We start from the raw sequence: 18,179 nt of genomic DNA on the forward strand, positions 1-18,179 counted from the left end.
TCAATCTGCTCCCTTCAGTTACTAAACCTTCAAAACTGATAGAGGGCTTCAGAGCAGAGATGATCATACTTTTCTATAGGGAATTATATAAGTTACTGCTCCACAGCTTACACACATTAAGACTTATTGAAAAATCATTTGCTTTTGATAACACTTTATAGCATTGAAATCAGTGTATATTTTCTTCTTGCTTTTTTTTTTTTTTTAGCAAAGAATTTAACATAGATATTATTCACAATTAATTGCTTTGGTATTATTTTATGACATAATAGTCATGACATTTATTCCACCCCCATGCTTATACCAATCCATCTCTCTGGAGGCAAAGCACGTGGCACAAAAGTAATAAAAATTATAAGCCTTGGAGCGTAAAGCAAATCTAAAACAAGCCAGGACAGACATTTTTACATATAACCTAAGTTTAAATTTAGTGTAGTAGATTGATCCCTTACGTAGCCTTTAATAAAACAGGATTCAAGGGTATTTATATCTAAATAAAGAAGTAAAATTAATTTGATTCCTCTTGTCCTTATGTACGACAGTGGGAGGGTAAGACCTTTCTGTTGTAAAGGGAAAGAACATTTAAATTGCAGTCTTAAGAGGAATCAGTAAGAAAAATTGATGTGTTACTGCCTGAGGACTCTCATTGAGGTGAGTACAGGAGTGTGTAGGCTAGAAGATGAGGCCAGGTATCAACAGGAAATAGATGTGAAACTTAATGGTATATGGGCCAAAAATTATTTCAGCTGGAACTCCATTGATTTTAGTGATGCTCCACTAGGGATGAATTTAAAGCATTACAAAGAAGCGTTGATCTGGCATTTCACAGCCAGGATCATGTTTCTTATGCTGAATGCCAATGCTTACTTCTCAAATGTCAGAATTGCTTAATTACCTTATTTCACCTTTTAATTTTTGAAAGCGTTTAAAGTGTTGCCAAGGGATGTTAGAGTGGAAAGAGCAAGCCAGTTTTGCGTTTATTCTGTTAACTTCTATTTGTGTTGAAGTAATGCCTAAGTATACTGCTTGTGCCTTATTGTACATTAGGTACATGTAGGTTGGGTATGTATTATACATTAGGTCCACCATATGTCGCAAGAGGATGAGGAGCTTAACAGTTGCATGCAAGAGGTACTTGAAGTCTAGACCTAATAGACAGGAGGAGCCTGGGAAATCCGGAGACACCCTTGGTCAGAGGTAGCAGTATCACTAGCTGTGGCACTTAGTTTCTGCAAACAAGACTGTTTTGACTGTGGGTAGCAGCATTTTACTTGCTTTTAGGAGCTATTCTGACCTTTGCAAGCAGTTGAGCAAAATATGAATGTTCATACAAACCACTTTTGTTTCAACAGCACCGAAGGAAAATAACAAGAAATGTTAACTAATATATTTTAGAATGAATGTGGGATAGATTGACTGAGGGAGATGCAGAGATGACTGTAGCTCCCTTTCCCCTGTAGTATCACTCAGGATGATGTGTGCTCACTGTCATATGAGGCAATGTCCCTTTTGTTCACCCATCGCTGTGGGATCCCTGAAAACAAGCAGAGATAAATGATATTTTTAGTCAATGTGAGGAAAAAAGCTCATATAGAACCAAATTAAAAATATGTATTATTTCATTTTGTTCTTGAATTTTCAAGTGTTTTTTTCGTGTAGGTGTACTCACTGTAGCTTTCATGTGGCAGCTAACAATAGATTTATGCAGCAGATAGTCTTCAGGTCTGTACAACTTACTAGTTGGGCATAGGAACAATTTACTTTTCAGATAGTTGAACACAGTCACACTCGTCCAGTCAAACCTGATGGCTCAAGATCATCTTTAGATACCCTAAGTGCTGAGACAGGAAACACACATTTAACACCTGTCAGTAAGGAACGTTAATTATTTGGCTGTTCTGTGCAGGTCTTCCATAGCAGTCAGCTACTGGACATTTCTTTACCTCTGTTGTTCTCTTTTCCAGACGCCGTCTTTCACACTTAGAATGCTGCTGTTCAGTCTGATAGCAGCCTGTATCCATTTTGTGTTCATCTTCCTTATAAGTCTATGTCTGTTCAAGATAAAAAGCAGTAAAAAGTTATCTCTTAGGCTCTTAGCAATTAGTTCTTTAAGCTCTTCAGGACTGACTGCTGGGATATATAATTGTGATTATTTATTTATTTTTAGGAGGAATTTTAGAAGCTCTCAGAAGTCATCTGAAAAATATTTCAGGGATCCAGGAAAGGGGCTGTGCTGATTAGACTTAAAACATAGACTTCCCTCCCTCTCTTACCAGACACGTGTATAGGACTGGAGTGGATTTCAGTGGAGTTGATCTGTTTCATATTGCCAAAATAGGAAGAACATTAAGTCTATTATAGAGAAACATAATTGTAGTCTACCAGATACAACAAATGTTATCGATGATAAACCGATATTTTTTAATAGGGTGATGTGCGTGGAAAGAACAAACCAGCAATGGTCAATGCAATCTCCAACCCTAATGTTTTGTGACTGAATCTTCAGTACTGGATTTTTACTAGAGGCAAGTTTGTATTTTGCTTGCTAAAAATATCAGAGGGATTTGATGTGATCTGTGTAGCAGAACACTATATAAATTCTCTAAAGGCCTGGGAATAGTGTTCTGCTGATACTGCTGCTAGACAATATGCATAAAGGCTCATCTGCCATGTCTCTTTCCTTGGCCCATGGCTGTAGTGCTGCAGGGGCAGAATAACAGTATTTCTTGGCACAGTGCTGCTGTGAAAAACCTCCTGGAGGAGGACTGTTCAGGGGGGATGCATCTGTAAGTGTCCAGCTAGAGTGCCCTCCCCGAGTAAGCCCAGTAACAGAGCCATAGTTTCAGGCTGGTGTGAATGTCTGCTCCCCTGCTTTGGGTTCGTGTTGGTGCACTGGGGCAGAAGAGCTCGTGCTGTTCCCACGAGTTTAATTACTCGGATATGGACTGTCCCGTGGGTGCCACTGAGAACCTCACCTTGTGCTTGGGATTCCTGGATGTCCTGCAGTCTGAGCAGAATTAGGCAAGACCTCGATTCACAGATATTTTTGCTGTAGACATAGGAAGGGCCCAGGATGTGACCCCGAGCAATGCGTTCTGATATACACGAGTGACAGGTTTTCATCCTGTTTTGGTGTTTAGTTATAAGGCTTCTTCGTTCACAACTTGCTTGCCTTGTGACAGCAGTGTGAGACTGTCGTCTTTTCCTGACACTGATGAGGTGGGGCAGGCTCTCTGCAGCTTCTTACCATGCTTAATTTTCTGCCTGTTCCCTTCCTTCATTGCCTGCTGGGATTTCCAGCTGGGAAAGATCAGTGCCCTGTCCTTTCTCTTTTCATGGAGACAGACCTCCTTGACTCCCTCTGTTGAAGAGCACCTGTTCTCTGGCTACTGCTTGCCATGAAGACAGAAGGGTTGCTATTTTTCGCGCTACAACACTTTATTAAATTCTTCAATAAAAAACCCAATCTGTGAGGTGGCAGCTGACCTCTCACTCCAACTGCCAGCTGTAGGCAGCTTTGAAAAGTGCTCCCAGACCAGCTGCTGCCAAGAAGGCTTGCAAAGGTGATTCGCGAGCAGAGAGGCGCTGGAGTTACGCTTGGATTGTGGATTTTTGGGCAGCCCGATTTTCTCCTTAATGAGATTAATTTTACTCTTGTGACCTCTTCTTGCCCCTCTGCTTGTCAGGTAAAAAGAAATATCTCTACCTGCCCCCAGCTCTTTGGGGGAAAAGCACAAGGCAGAGAAAAACGAAGTGATTACTTTGGCGTGGAGTTCTACAGTTCATTTTGCTCTTTCTGCTGTAAGATTTCTCTGGCTTCAGTAGAATAGTATTTCTTTCAATTACTTAAACTTAAGTAAACCGTGTGATGTTTAGAATAGGAAGTGGGCACACTACGTTGTGGAGATGTGAAACAGAAGGCAACGTTCCCTGGACTGCAAATTTCTGAACCAACTCAGGGCTAGAGAATTCAGCTGAGAACCTTTATATTGAGACTCTGCGAACGTGTAACTTATTTCTGTAAGTGACATTGAATTTGACCCTTGAGGGGAGCTAAGTTTGTCTGCCTGGATTTAACTATTTGTATTAGTTGTACACAGATTGATCATTGTATCTTGGTGCTATGCTTACAGAGCTATAATTATAAGTGAATGCATACAGTGTTGGTAGCTTTGGAAAGAAATGTATGTGGTTCTTTGGCAGGCAATAAAATGGAAAATCCAATTTGCAATTGCAAATTAAGGCTCTGAGTGATACATGATCTTCATAGCAGCATCGGTCAGAGGGCTACTGCTAATCACAAAGCTAGCTCGCTTCCCTCGCGGCCTGTGCCTTAAAACTGAATAGTGAACAGTGCGAGTCTGTGTCTTGAGCCAGCCAGGGTAGATTTAGACACACCAGTTTCTAGCTTATTAGGTCCTTTTTGTCACAGTACTTAATCCTGCTTCCTGATCCTTGTTAGAACACCAGGGCTGCGGAGTCCTTTAATAAAGGAGCTGGGTGTGAGGCTCCTAACGAGACGAGAGGCACTGGAGCGTAAGGCAGTTAGGGCAATTGCCGCCTGACTGGCAGAGGGGTGAAATGCTTCCTGCATGTTGTTATTTAAAAATAACAGGCCTCAGACAGTTGACAGATGAGCTTGCTAAGGTAATGGTAACTTGTTGATAGGCCAATATGTGATGCATGACACCTTTTCACACAATATAATGGTCTTGCTTTACTCTAATTGTGTTAACCCTTTTTATAGAGCAAAACACATTAAGGGTTAACTGTAGTGCAGAGCTTGAGGAAATGTAACACAAATGGCCACAAAGCAAAGGGCTTGCAGAAGCATGTGTGTGTGTTTATGCTACTTACACAAATGCCTTTTTTTTGAAAAACAAGCACATCAGATTGATTTAAGACTTCTCTACCAGCTTGACTGGTCAGGCTTCAAAACCTTTTTTGTTTTGTTTTGTTTCCCGTGTTTATCTGTGAGAATTTTTTAATATTTGTTGCTTGTTGAGGAGGGATGTTTGGGGCTCTCTACATCATAAAATTCACAAAAATAAATTTAAAACGATAGCGTTTAAATGATAGCTGTCTTATTTTGAATTAGAGAAATTGGGTAATTTAAATATCGAGGACATTTGAATGGCTAGACCTTCCTGGAATTTAGCCTGTTCTATCCATAGACAGAATGAATTTCAGCAGAACTTGTACTGCTTTATTTTTGGGTGGTAAGCTTTTTTTTAAAAAAAAAAAAAAAAAAAAAAAGCTCTTCATACATCTCTTAAGTCTTCCTGTCACCAGAACAGATAAAACTGGCATGTTTAAGAATGGTCAAGAAGCCCTAAGTTCTATTTCCATTGTTCTGTCGGTGCTGAGTAAATTTACTCCCATGCAGATGGACAGCCCAACACCTACGCGCTACTAAGCCCTGCTTAGAACTAATTGGATGAATAAATACTATATGCAGCAGGCCGAATTCAATCCTGCTGTGCAGTATGTACTACCAGTGAAACGAATAGAGTGGAACTTAGCTCTCTATCCATCACGGTGGGAACTACTATGTCCTCCTTTTCTTCTCCATTAAGCTTAAAATATTTGCTTTGATAATGGTTTTACTCTTTTCAGGGATTGAAAGGTTTGTTATTCACTGGAAGATATTTCCTTAAGACAAGACAATTTTTTTCATAAATCTTTTTGTTTAATCCCTTTCAGGTAATTTGGATTTGACTGGTCAAAAGCAAGTCTTCAAAGCGGAGAACAATCCTTGGGTTACCCCTATTGCTGACCAGTTCCAGCTGGGAGTATCTCATGTTTTTGAATATATTCGTTCAGAAACATATAAATAGTAAGTATTTCATGTCACTGCTGTGTCCTGTAGGGTGGTTTTTTTCTTTTTTGATCTTGTGGTGAGTTTGAAAGTGTTACCAGTTATACCCTTTTTTCATAATATATGCAGCAGCTTGGTATTCGGGGCAAACATGCAAACCTACAAATTTCTATTCAGGAATTTTGCTAACAGGTAAATAAGTATGGTTAGACATGTTTGGAAAGCATGAAAATTGTGTGACGTTGCCCTCATTTGTTGTTCATTTTCTAAGGGTTGTTAGGTAATGTGAGAGGTGTAAAAGAGCAAGAGTTGATAAGCCTCTGAGAAGTACTAATTTTTTAAGTATATGCAGTAAGGTTTTATAGATTGAAATAGGGATTTAAGAGTGTTTTTGCTTGTGGGTTGTTATGTTTTGAAAGAAGATGTCCGGAATTCAAACCCTGAATGACATGGACTGGTTTACAAAAGTTTATCACCTTGATAATTCACATATGGGTACTAGTGCTTTCTTCAATGGTGCTGGGGGATGAAAGTAGAGCTCATGGTGGGGCTACTCCATTTTCATTCAAAATGCTGTGCATAAATGCTAGGTATTTGTTTAGGAAAGAATGTCTTTAATGGTTCACTGAATTGAAATATTTCTTCTAAAAATTTCTGTGTTACCAGTCCACAGCAATGGCTCTTGTAGGCTGTTCTTCCTTTACAGAGTTTGAGCTGAAAAGGATGACAGATGCGAGTGCGATCACAAAAACTTTGTGTCTCAGAAGTGGCCTGATCTTTGTGCAGTAATACACTGTTCGGAAGGCAGATTTGTTCATGGATTTAAGTAGGCTGTAACACCCTTCCTCCATTAGTGCTCTGTGCTGCAGACATGGTTCACGGATGTAGCTCTCTTTCTCCTTTGACCACCCCTCCCTCACAGTCCATTTTGCAGCTGCATCTAGCCTTCTTGTTAACGTGTTGTGGTTTCTTGCTGGCGTTTTGTATTTCTGTGTGCTGAGCAGTGTAGCCTGGGGACCCTCAGGCAGCTCTCACGGGGACAGCTCTGGGCATTCTGAGGGTAGCAGTGAAGTTTCAAGGACTGAAGTAAAGTTGTGCTTAGTTGCTGTATATAGAAAAACTAAGTGGATGAGAATTTCTGCAGACCTGTATTCAGTTTTTTGAGGACTGTTGTTTTGTATCTGCAATAAAAAAACATAATAACTTTTTAACTGCAGAGTATTAAACTGCTCTGGCAGCCTCTCTTGTGCATCCAAAATTAAGATAAAAAGTTTTGTAATTCATCACCTCGCCTTAACTGTTGTTCTTTGTTTTAAATTAACCGTATTATGTTTGCTGTCTTGTTCTTTGCTGAGGCGTGACACAGTGTCTGGCTGGCTAATCAGCTGACTTTGATCTTGTCCACAGTAAATATTTAAAGGCCATATAGTTGACAATGTAAGCAAAATCAGACTCTAGTCATTAATAGGGGGGAAAAAAAAGCAGTCAAAGAATTATTCATTTAGAATTTTACTTATGATCTTAGAAGGTTATTCAGTTAAAATGTCGTTAGTTTCGATGACTAGTGATGGAGCTAAGTGCATGCAGATGTAAATAATAAGATAAGGTTTTGGTTTGTTTGTTTGCAGCATATACCCATACTATATTTAGACCATAAATTAAAAATACCATTATTACTGTTGTTAGAATCTCAGTAGCAATTACTTTTGATTCTTGATTGTACTAGTTTTACATACACTGTGAAGAGAGTTTGTGGATTTGCCTATTGAAAAAGATTGTCCTATTTTATTTTTATTTCCAGTTTCATTTAGATATGTGATCTGAGAATTATTTGGATGTCACCTACTTCAAACATTTTTCCTTTTGCATTTGATTCTAGGTGTTATAAGAACTGGCATAATCTGGTTAACAGGTCAAGTAGCATTACTGTGCACTAAAGCAAACAAGCTGCGAACACAAATGAAAATCCTTTTTTTGCGATGAAACTTTGATCTTTTCCCTTTAACAACTTCACTATTTACTTCTTCAACTGCTTTTTTTTCTTTCAGAGTGTATCCCCAGGTCCTATATCTTATTTTTCACCAAGCGGAGATGTGAGTGCGGCCATTTTCCCTGTAGCTATCTTAAACCTTATGCAAAATTGAGCTCTTGCATTTCCCTGGATCATTCAACTAAAAGAAAAATTTAAAAATTAACTGATAGTATTTGATAGACAGAGACAACTTTAACTTTTACTCTGAGACACAGTAGTATAGTTGAATGACTGGATAGAAAATCAGGTACGTTGTTTAGATAACCTCACTTCCGGTACTGCGGAAAGTTTGTATTAGCAGCTTACAGTCACATATATTAGCAGCTTACAATTGGTATTTTCATCTCCAATCAGTAAGTTTATTTTCAGGTACTGGAAGATGGAAGATGCAGACTTTCATAAACTAGGAACTGTGCATCTATATGGTAGACAGATTTTGAGCTCTAAAAATAATAATTGCCTCCCTGTGCCCATTGCTTTTGCTGGCTGATTGGAAATATTGATTTTACTTTGTTTACAAGTCTAACATTGTCTATACTAGCTAAGACAGAGAGGGTATGCTCACGCAGTCGCAAGTGCCAAGTTTCAGGGGCTTAGCAAGGTATGCTTCACTGAGTGGTTTATGCTAATGTCTTTTATTTTGTGTTTGCAGTGACTAGGACATCGTATTTAGTCAGTGACTGTTATCTCAGCCAGAAACTGGTAACTCGCTAAGTCTTGGCAATTCACCCACTTGTAGCCATGTTAATAAAGCTTGAGGTTTCCACTGAGGGCTGGTATAAGCCATAACGGTGCGCAACAGTCGTCTTCAGAGTTTTCCGTTCAGCTTCTGTGACGTTGCAGTTATGACACAACTACGAAGTACGTCAAAGCCGTCGTCTTTCCTATGTAAATTACACCATTTCAAGCATATTCACCAAAATTTCCACCCCATTTTTAACCTTCTTTTAGGATAGTCTAACTTCAGTGATTAATCGGTATGTAGGGGTGACACCCATGAGAGATGACTGTGTCTTAAGATGAGATGTCTGTCTTGCATACTTTTACATTTTCACGCTTCTATTTTACATGGTGCTTAAGCCCCAGGCATAAAACTGGAATTGCAGCCTGCTGTAGAAGCCTGTTGGCCAGCAGGCCTCAGATCAGCTGTTCTTACTTAGTAGGTTCTTTCATTTCCTTTAATTTCCTTACTTTTCATGAGCAATGATGCTAGGTGATTTTTCAGCCCTCGTTTCTCAAGGAATACTTGTGCTGACAAAAAGATGGTCATATATTGTGTCAGAAAAATGTGTTTGGAGAGGCTCTTAATCCTTAACAGGAAATTCAACAGCTTGTGGCACTTTGCTAGCTTGTATTGGCTAAAATATGCCCACTGCACATACCATCCTATGACAGCATCGTTTGGAAAAAGGTCAGTTTACCAGGTACATAATGTTCCTTAATCTCTGACTGCAGTACTAGCTCTCTCAAAGCTGAAGTAGTAAGCTGAATTTTGGCCTTGATTCTGTATATGCTGTGGAGGTGCCATTAAACTCCCTGTGTGGTGTCATGGTAGTGCTGAAAAGCAGTTGAAAAACTTTTTCAAACAGTAAAGGGTAATAGCAACCTCATGTCGTCAAAGGGATTAACTAAATGTTTTATTTTTCATTCGTATCTTTAGTCAACTTTCAAAGTCACCGTTAAGTTGTAAGCATATTCTCAGAGGATCTTCTCTGTCTAGAGTAGTGACAAAGAGATGATGGATTGTGTGATTTAGTGGCTATAATATACTTAGACAAGTGCAGACAGACATAAATGTTTGAAAGAAAACAGTGAATTAAACTCCTGTGAAGAACTGAAATCCTGTGATGCTCGTCAGGATTGGTGTAGGATAATTAGTGACTTGAATTAAGATAAGGTAAAGCGCCGATGTGCAGTTGGTACCTGTAGGTGGGTTTGGTTGCTGGCGTTCTCTGCATGTTTGAAGCAGGAAGCTGCACGTTGGGTATGGTTTTGGCATTAATCATGTGGTTTTGATCAGTCTTCATGTGAAGCTTGCTCTTTGTCTGCTTGTTCTGGTAACAGAAAGGGTAGTGGCTTTGCTTTTGTCACAGCAGAGTCTGTTCCAGTCACCATCACCTGATGGCATAATTTCAGCTAAAAAAAAAACAATTTGCTAGGTTCTAACTGCTTGGAGTAGCGTTCAGACTTTTAGCATTTTTTAAGCTGCTGTTGAACCAAGCAGTCACCTTTTAACACTTTCTGTAATGATTGTTGCCTCTCTCTTTGACCTCCTTATTTCAGCAAGGCAGAATTATGATAAAACAGTCACCGTTTGTTAAGCTTCTAGAAAGCAGGTTTCCCCATGAGGCTGTCAGCTTGGAGTGAAGAACCTTGACAAGATGTTCTGTGAAAGGAAGTAACTTGTACTTTTCACATTTCCATCAGAAAAGGTGGTGGAAGAGCAAGCCATTTTAAAGACTGACACAATAACTCTTAGCAGAGGAAGTGGTTTGACAAAGGCTGCATTGAGCATATGTCACTTGGTGACACTGGAACATAGGTTGGTACAGCTGGTACAGACAGCTTCTCGCATTGTAATCAAAAATCTCATTTTATCAGCAGTTTGGGAAAATCCACAGCCGATTCCATCCTGTATCTAGAGACGCTCTTCTCTCCAGCTTTCTCTAGTGTGAACTGTTCCACCAGGCCCCAGCTATTCTTTGGCAGCAAATCCCCACTGCTTCCAGGTCATTGGACATAGGTCATGAAATAAGGGATTCTTCTTATGGGTTATATTAACGAAGAGTATTTCAGCATTTATGTTTAACAACTAGAGGAGGCTGGCAAGATACTCAAAGTAATATACTAGAATACAAACCATATCCTGAAATAATTCTTGTTCTTATTCCACAGTTTTTAAGCTTATTTAATTTCAGCGGTGTGATTGGTGCTGTCCAAAATGTGACGTGGTAGATAAGCACCAACTTAGAAAAATATTTCCACTTCATGGCGCGGAAAAAGGAGCTAAGCAAAAAAAAAAAAACTGAAAAAATGTTTTAGAGGTCAGGATGCACAGTGGGAAAGTGACAATTATCAGGAGTTAAGAAGGAGACATCAGGAAGTTGAAATAGTAGGAGGAGTGATTGTCCTGGAAGGGGATGACTTGCATGGTATGGTCTTGGACCTGTAAGATTTTCATTTGTGACCTTGGCAAAAAAAAGCAGGAGTGTTTAAGTGACATTTGCTGATGACAGAAAGCTTGCAGGCTTTCTCGTATGGAAGAGAATTGGCACACCAGACAGGAAGAGATTTGCAAAGGAGAAGGAAGACTTGGCTGTACTATTTGCAGGGTATCTGTGAGCCAGTACTGTGGTATGTTGGGATGGGAGGGAAGAGAAAGTCTCCAAAGGTGCCTTAAGAGAGAGGAAGTATGAAGAGAGAAATATGACGCAGTTCTGGTCAGCATGTTCACGAAAGATAAATTTGGTCAGGAACAGGCAAAGTGAGAAGGATAATAGGATGATAAAGGAATGAAGAGACAAGAGGAGATTTTAAAAGTACTTTTATTTAGCAAAGTGAAGTAGGTTTCTAATTGTTCGGGAGTGCGGTAATGACCTGATAGAAATAATTTTCTGATAGAAGAACTGAGGGCAAAATTCTTATTTGTTTCAAAGTGAACACTAATCAATTTATGAATGGGAATATATGATGTCATTGCTTGTGGCAGAGGACAGCATGTCTGATGCAGGCCCGTCTTTGTACTCTTGTATTCTTATGTGCTAATTTTTGAGCAAAAAGCAGGATGGAAAAGCCTGGCATTAAGGTAGTTTAATGGTAATTGCACTATGCAATTAAGGTAGAGAAAACTCCTGTGTCTGAAGAAGGCTAGAGATTATTTCACGTGTTCCTGCATTTAATGGATTTGTTACAGTAAACTGCGGTATAGCAGTTTTGTACCATAGTTTACTACGACTAAAAAAGTTTGAGTAGTTATTAGGTACATATTTCTTAAAAAAATAGTTTCTTCAGGGTTATAAACACACATCTTCATAGTATTCTTTACTCCACTTACACTGAAAAGATATATAGAGAATTGCCAGTTAAGAAATATTTAGCAATCTCTAAGTAAAATTAAATATCTTTTGTATTATGGATTGAGAACTGGCTGGTGGATTGAGAACTGGCTGGATGGCCGAGCTCAGAGGGTTGTGGTGAATGGTTCAGAGTCAAGTTGGAGGCCTCTAGCTAGTGGTGTAGCTAGTGGTGTTGCCATCTCTGACCTGAAGAACAGTGTATTCAAAATATCCCATACAGATTTCTATTGTATTAAAGCAGTAAGCATAAAGGAACTCATAAGAATAATATAAAAGAAATCCTTAGCAAGTCAAACCCTACCCTCTCTTCAGCGTGGTTTGCACCACAGGCACATACAATTCAGCCTCATGACTGCTAGCGAAGGGTTCTCCCCACTGACGGGCATTCAGATGGGGAAAAACTAAGATCTTATACCCTCAACAGTAAGTGGCACACAGACCTCCAAAAGCAGACCTATCTATTCAAAGACATCTGATAGAGTGTGATCAATGGCACAGAGTCTAGTTGGAGGCCTGTAGCTAGTGGTGTCCCCCAGGGGTCAGTCCTGGGTCCAGTCTTGTTCAATATATTCATCAATGACCTGGAGGAAGGGACAGAGTGCACCCTCAGCAAGTTTGCTGATGATACTAAACTGGGAGGAGGGGCTGACACAGCAGAAGACTGTGCTGCCATTGCGAGGGACCTGGACAGGCCGGAGAGCTGGGCGGAGAGGAACCTCCTGAAGTTCAACAAAGGCAAGTGCAGGGTCCTGCCCCTAGGGAGGAATAAGCCCATTGCAGCAGTACAGGCTGGGGGTTGACCTGCTGGAAAGCAGCTCTGCCGAGAAGGACCTGGGCGTCCCGGTGCACAACAAGCTGATCACGAGCCAGCAATGTGCCCTTGTGGTCAAGAAGGCCAAGGGTATCCTGGGTTGCGTTAGGCAGAGTGTTGGCAGGAGGCTGAGGGAGGTGATCCTCCCCCTCTACTCAGCCCTGGTGAGGCTGCATCTGGAGTACTGTGTCCAATTCTGGACTCCCCAGTATAAAAGAGACATGGCACTCCTGGAGAGAGTCCAGCGGAGGGCTCCTAAGATGATGAAGGGACTGGAGCATCTCTCCTATGAGGAAAGGCTGAGAGAGCTGGGCCTGTTCAGCCTGGAGAAGAGAAGACTGAGAGGCGATCTCATCAATGTGTATAAGTATCTGAAGGGGGAGTGTCAAGAGGATGAGGCCAGCCTCTTCTCCGTGGTGCCCAGCGACAGGACAAGAGGCAACGGGCACAAACTGAACCACAGGAAGTTCCACCTAAACCTGAGGAAAAACTTCTTTACTGTGAGGGTGACAGAGCACTGGAAGAGGTTGCCCGGAGAGGTAGTGGAGCCTCCTTCGCTGGAGATATTCAAAACCCGTCTGGATGTGATCCTGTGCAATGTGCTCTAGAGGACCCTGCTTGAGCAGGGAGGTTGGACTAGATGATCTCCAGAGGTCCCTTCCAACCTAAACGATTCTGTGATTATCTAATCATGTAACAATAGCAAAACAAACCTAACTGATCATAGTGTAATCTTGGGCATAATTTCTAATGATGAGAGTAGAACATGGGTATCCTGGACTCTCAGGGGGAAATGAAGTAGAGAGGAATGCAAATCAACTGCTTTAAACATGTAGTATAGATATGATTCAAGGGACTATGGTTAGACGCCTGAGCTGTTTGTATGATCAATAGAGGTCGATGAAGATTCAAAGCACTTAAATTAGATGGTGTTAATATACCCTGCCTTGCCTAGAAAAATAGGCCATAATAAGTGATCTTTTCTTCTGTATTTTTCTTTCCTCCTGTCACTAATATTATTTGGCAGTTTGTGAAATAGAAGGCTTCCTGTATTAGTTTTGTCTAAGGCTCAACTCTGCAAACATTTATAATTTTAGAACAAGTATTTTCATTGTTCCTACAGAGTTTGCTCATGTGCATGTGCTGCTAGGTTGAAGCTTTAATAAGTACTTTGTCTTTTCCTTTCTCATTTGCACAGTGCAACTGTGAAACTACCCTAAAATACCCAGGCACAGATAGGATACTGATAGAACAGAGCTGACTTCAGTAATTTACTTTAGGTGAGATTTTCTTAGATGCTGCATCTCCTATGAAGATGAAATCATGGCGAGTTAAACTTCCTTAGCAAGTTCCATGGTAGCTAACAAATAAGCAAGACTTAACAATCCCAGTTCATACATTTCAGTTAGACACCAGTAAGACTTTTTAATTAACCAATAACAGTTTTGTATCAGCTTAATGTGGGGAAATGTCAAAATACCATTTTGGCTTTGCTGTATCAGAAGCATGGAACTGTATATTTTATGTGAAAGTACTGATTTGCATTCCAGCCAAATGCTGTATTTATTGGCTGTATTTTAAAAATTGATAAATATATTAGTACATTATTTCCAACAGAGACAACAGATGACTCAGAGCCCTGACATCTTTAGACAGCATTTACATGCAAATCTCTAACTCTTTCCCAACACAAATTGGAACTCATGTTGAAAGATAAACAAGAAAAACAGTTTCTATATATGTTTATGTTTATATATTACTAAGATGGATAAGTAATAAAAATGAAGCTATCACTGATGTATCTGACTGATACAGATACTACACATATAAATACTGATCTTACTACTGATATTACCATTCCCTTTATATGAAAGTTCAGATCAAAGTTGAGAATATTATGCAGTAATCCATTTACCATGTCAGAGATGATAACCCAGGGTTTAGGTCCCTAGGGCTGATGTCTAGGGCAGTGTTAGAAGCAGAACTGAAATGAGGAATTGAGGTAAGTGCAAAAGCTGAGAATTCGATGAAACCAAAAAGCGGGAAAGATTGCCAGTAGGATACAGGATATGAGCAGAAAAACAAGACAGAGTTGTTCATGTGGCAAGGCAAAATCAGTAGCTGGGTTAAAAATCAAGGAATGGTGAAATCCAAAGTGAGGAGCAGGTAGGGATATGTCAAAAAACTGGTCGGGAACAGAATCCAGGGCCTGGCCTAGAGGACAGGGTAGAGTCTAAGAAAGCAAAGACATGTGCAGATGCAGCCAAATAGCCCACTGAACAGGAAGGAGTGGGATTGAATGAAGTATTGTGCCAATGAGAAAAAAGGCTGATGCAGGGTGGACTCTCGTTTGTGAGGCTCTTAGCCACCAGAGAGACTGGTTATGACTATCTCATTGTGATAAATCCTGTAAATAAGATGGATTCTTCTCTGATTGATGATATTCAAATTATTAATAATGATGGAGAAGAGAAAGTCGTGTGATGCTTCTGTTCTGTGTTCTGGGCAAGCGGGATGGTATTTATGTATCTTTTAGGGAAGATGAATTATTTTCCAGTCCACTAAGCAGAACAGACCAACATTTTGTTGTGAGATTTGCTTTTAAACCCCCAGACCTGTGTACGCGCACCCAACAGTTCTGAAGAGTTGACTGAAAGAGTCTGAACTCACTGCAATTCATTCTTAATTAAACTGTGAGTGTCAGGGTAATGCAAAAAAGTGACAGAGGTGCTAATATCCTTCCAATGTTAAGGAAGGCAAACAGACCGCACTGTGTGATTATAAACTAGTTTACTTTGACAACAGTTTTGGGTTAAACGGTGCAAAAGAGCCATGGGATTCCACTAGTGAAGATTTAAAGAATATGACTGCAATATGAGTATAATTCATGCAATTAGTGCATGAATATGATTTTATGAGAACTAGGTCCTGAAGAGAGATCATAAATGTAATTGGTCAAGGCAACTGTTTGGCTACAATAGAATTTTGTGAAGCCTTTAGCTTGTAATGCTATACAATGTTCTCATTAAAAATTAGCACTGTACAATTTCAGTAAAACGCACTGAAAAGAATTAACAACTGTCTGATAGGTCTTGGGAGGTAATAGTCAGCAAGGGCATTTCTAGTGAGCTCTGCAAAGATCTGATCTGAAACTGTTCCGTGTTTTCCTTAGTTATTTGGAAGCAAGTATACACACATTACTGACTAAAAACTGTGGATGACCCAAAAGTTGATATGAAGATAGTGAAAATACGGGCTTGTCCTGGATCACTTAATGATCTGTGCCGGTGGATTTTAAAGCAGCTGAAAGCAGAGTTGTACATCTGTGAAAAAGGCATGCAGAATATACCACGTATGGAGGTTATGGTTATGGGAGGAGATAAAAGAAGTGAATACTGTTACTAGAAAGCAGTTAGTTTTGAAAAAGGTAGAAAAGACAACAAATAATATAACAAAAGTGCACTGTCAGCATATAGTTCAATGCTGTATCCAAAAAGCCTAAAGGCAGTCTTGGATTAGTAAATATGGGAGTAGGAACTTACTACTTTAAGCATTGGTTGAGGCTGATACTGAACTCAATTCTGGAGTCAGCAGTTTTAAAGAGTGTTAAGAATGTGTTAAGATATGGAAAGCTCAGAATGATTTGAGAGCAGAAGCCAGGCAGATTAAGAAAAGAAAACAAGATACAGTGTTGTAAAAGGATGCCTACTAGGACAAACTGCCAAGGCAAGCAGAACATTGATTTTTCTCTTCTTATTCTCTGATCAAATCTGGATACTTTTGGGGAAAATGTCCTTCAGATCAACATCTCAGTATAAGATTTGCTGTATGAAATAAAATGGCTTTTAATAATGTTGTGCCAAGTACATAGCCCTGATGATCTATTTCCTAACTTTAGCCTTTACTGGAACTGCCATGATTTTAAGGCCTCACTGATATTCAACATAGTATGTCCCACTGCTCTAGCTGTCATGGACATGGTGAGTCCAGCTCTTCATCTCTAATGGAGTCAAAGGGTCTTCTCAGCCTGCCTGACTGTGTTTTTAGGGAAATGGTGTAGATAACCAAAGGCAGTGTGTCCAAAATGTACATGATTAATGAGCTTTACTGATGCTTTGTGAAGGTGCGTTATATAACCATCTTTTGTGAGGATATTGGTGAGAACAGAATTTGTCACAATCTGTAGTAAGTAACAAAGAGTGTGGCATTTTAAATAAAATCCTCACGACTATGATGAGGAGAAGAAGAAATGGGAAATGGCAGACAAAACAAGCTGAGAGAGAACTAATGTCGAAAGCTTGTTGGTAGTGATAAAGGATTTTTGGTAAGCTTCCATAGCTAGCAGCAAGTAGTGGAAAGCTTGTTAACCCTTTGTAATCTTCAAAATCCAGTTGATTTGCTTTCCTGGTGTCGTCTTTGGATTGGTTCTTTACAACCAAGCAAGAAGAGTTACTGCACGCATTTGCTGTTTTTATTTGGGAGATAAATTAAAAAGTGGCGCTTTTATAATCAAGCAGAACTGTCTGCAATTTCTATTCTCTACACAGTCATATCTGTTTTATTACATGCTGGCTTTTATTGAACTCCAGATTCTTATTTCACTCTCGCATTATTTGAGGCTTTTGTGTGATCTTTAGCAATTTTTTTTTACTCTCCTGTTGAGAGCTGTCAGTTAGATAGAGAAGTGTCCCTAATTTTATGGTTGCCTTTATCAACTGTTTATCCAGTGGAAGGCTTAAGTTGAAATGATTTTAGTGTAATTTGCTGGTACCACTTGTAGTGCAAGCTCTGATACAAATTGAAAAAGCCATGATTTTATTTTAGTAGGTAGTACTGCCCTCAGGTTTATATGTACTTTCACAACCCTTTTTAATAATACTTAAGGCACAGTGTTGAGAATGGTTATGATCAGATTTCATTTGAATTTCTTTTTACTAAAATTAACTTTTTCTTGAAAAGTTTAACCTAAAAGTCAGAAGATTCTACTATATGGAACAGGATTTCTCAATCCTGAACTTCAGCATTTTCTTCCATCCGTACAAGAAATATCCTGCTGTTATAACTGGGGATAGTCAGATTTAGTTCCTGTTTAGGCAATCCATTTAAACACAGCAATGCAATGTCTTCTTTCTGTCCAATACCAAGCCACGTAAATGTTTTAACCTTACAAACGTGGTATACTGAAAATCATTTAGAATCAAATATGCCAGGAAAAATATACAGTAGTTTTTCTTCCTTATTACTCTTGGTTGGGGAATTGCGAAAAGGAGTTATAGTCTAAGATGAGGCATACAAGAACATACACAGCAAATGGAATTGCTTAGGGTACTGAGCATTTCACCTGTTTCAGCTTCACCAAAGCAATAATAATAAATGCAAGAATACTAACCCTCTTCACAGTTTTGCCAGATGTTTTAAGATGCTAGTTCCAATGCTAGATGT

At 39.5% G+C, this 18,179-nt stretch overlaps 1 protein-coding gene across 2 annotated transcripts in view; it reads left to right on the forward strand.

Annotated features, from left to right (window-relative positions):
• Positions 1-18,179, forward strand: part of RSU1 (Ras suppressor protein 1) — a 118,992-nt gene that overhangs the window by 46,918 nt on the left and 53,895 nt on the right. For both annotated transcript variants that reach the window (XM_068934663.1, XM_068934664.1), the window contains exon 8: positions 5,704-5,836. In XM_068934663.1, the coding sequence (XP_068790764.1) occupies positions 5,704-5,836 (133 nt within the window). The remainder of the gene's footprint in view (positions 1-5,703; positions 5,837-18,179) is intronic.

Source organism: Struthio camelus, chromosome 2 (genome assembly GCF_040807025.1).
Source record: "Struthio camelus isolate bStrCam1 chromosome 2, bStrCam1.hap1, whole genome shotgun sequence".
NCBI lineage: Eukaryota > Metazoa > Chordata > Aves > Struthioniformes > Struthionidae > Struthio > Struthio camelus.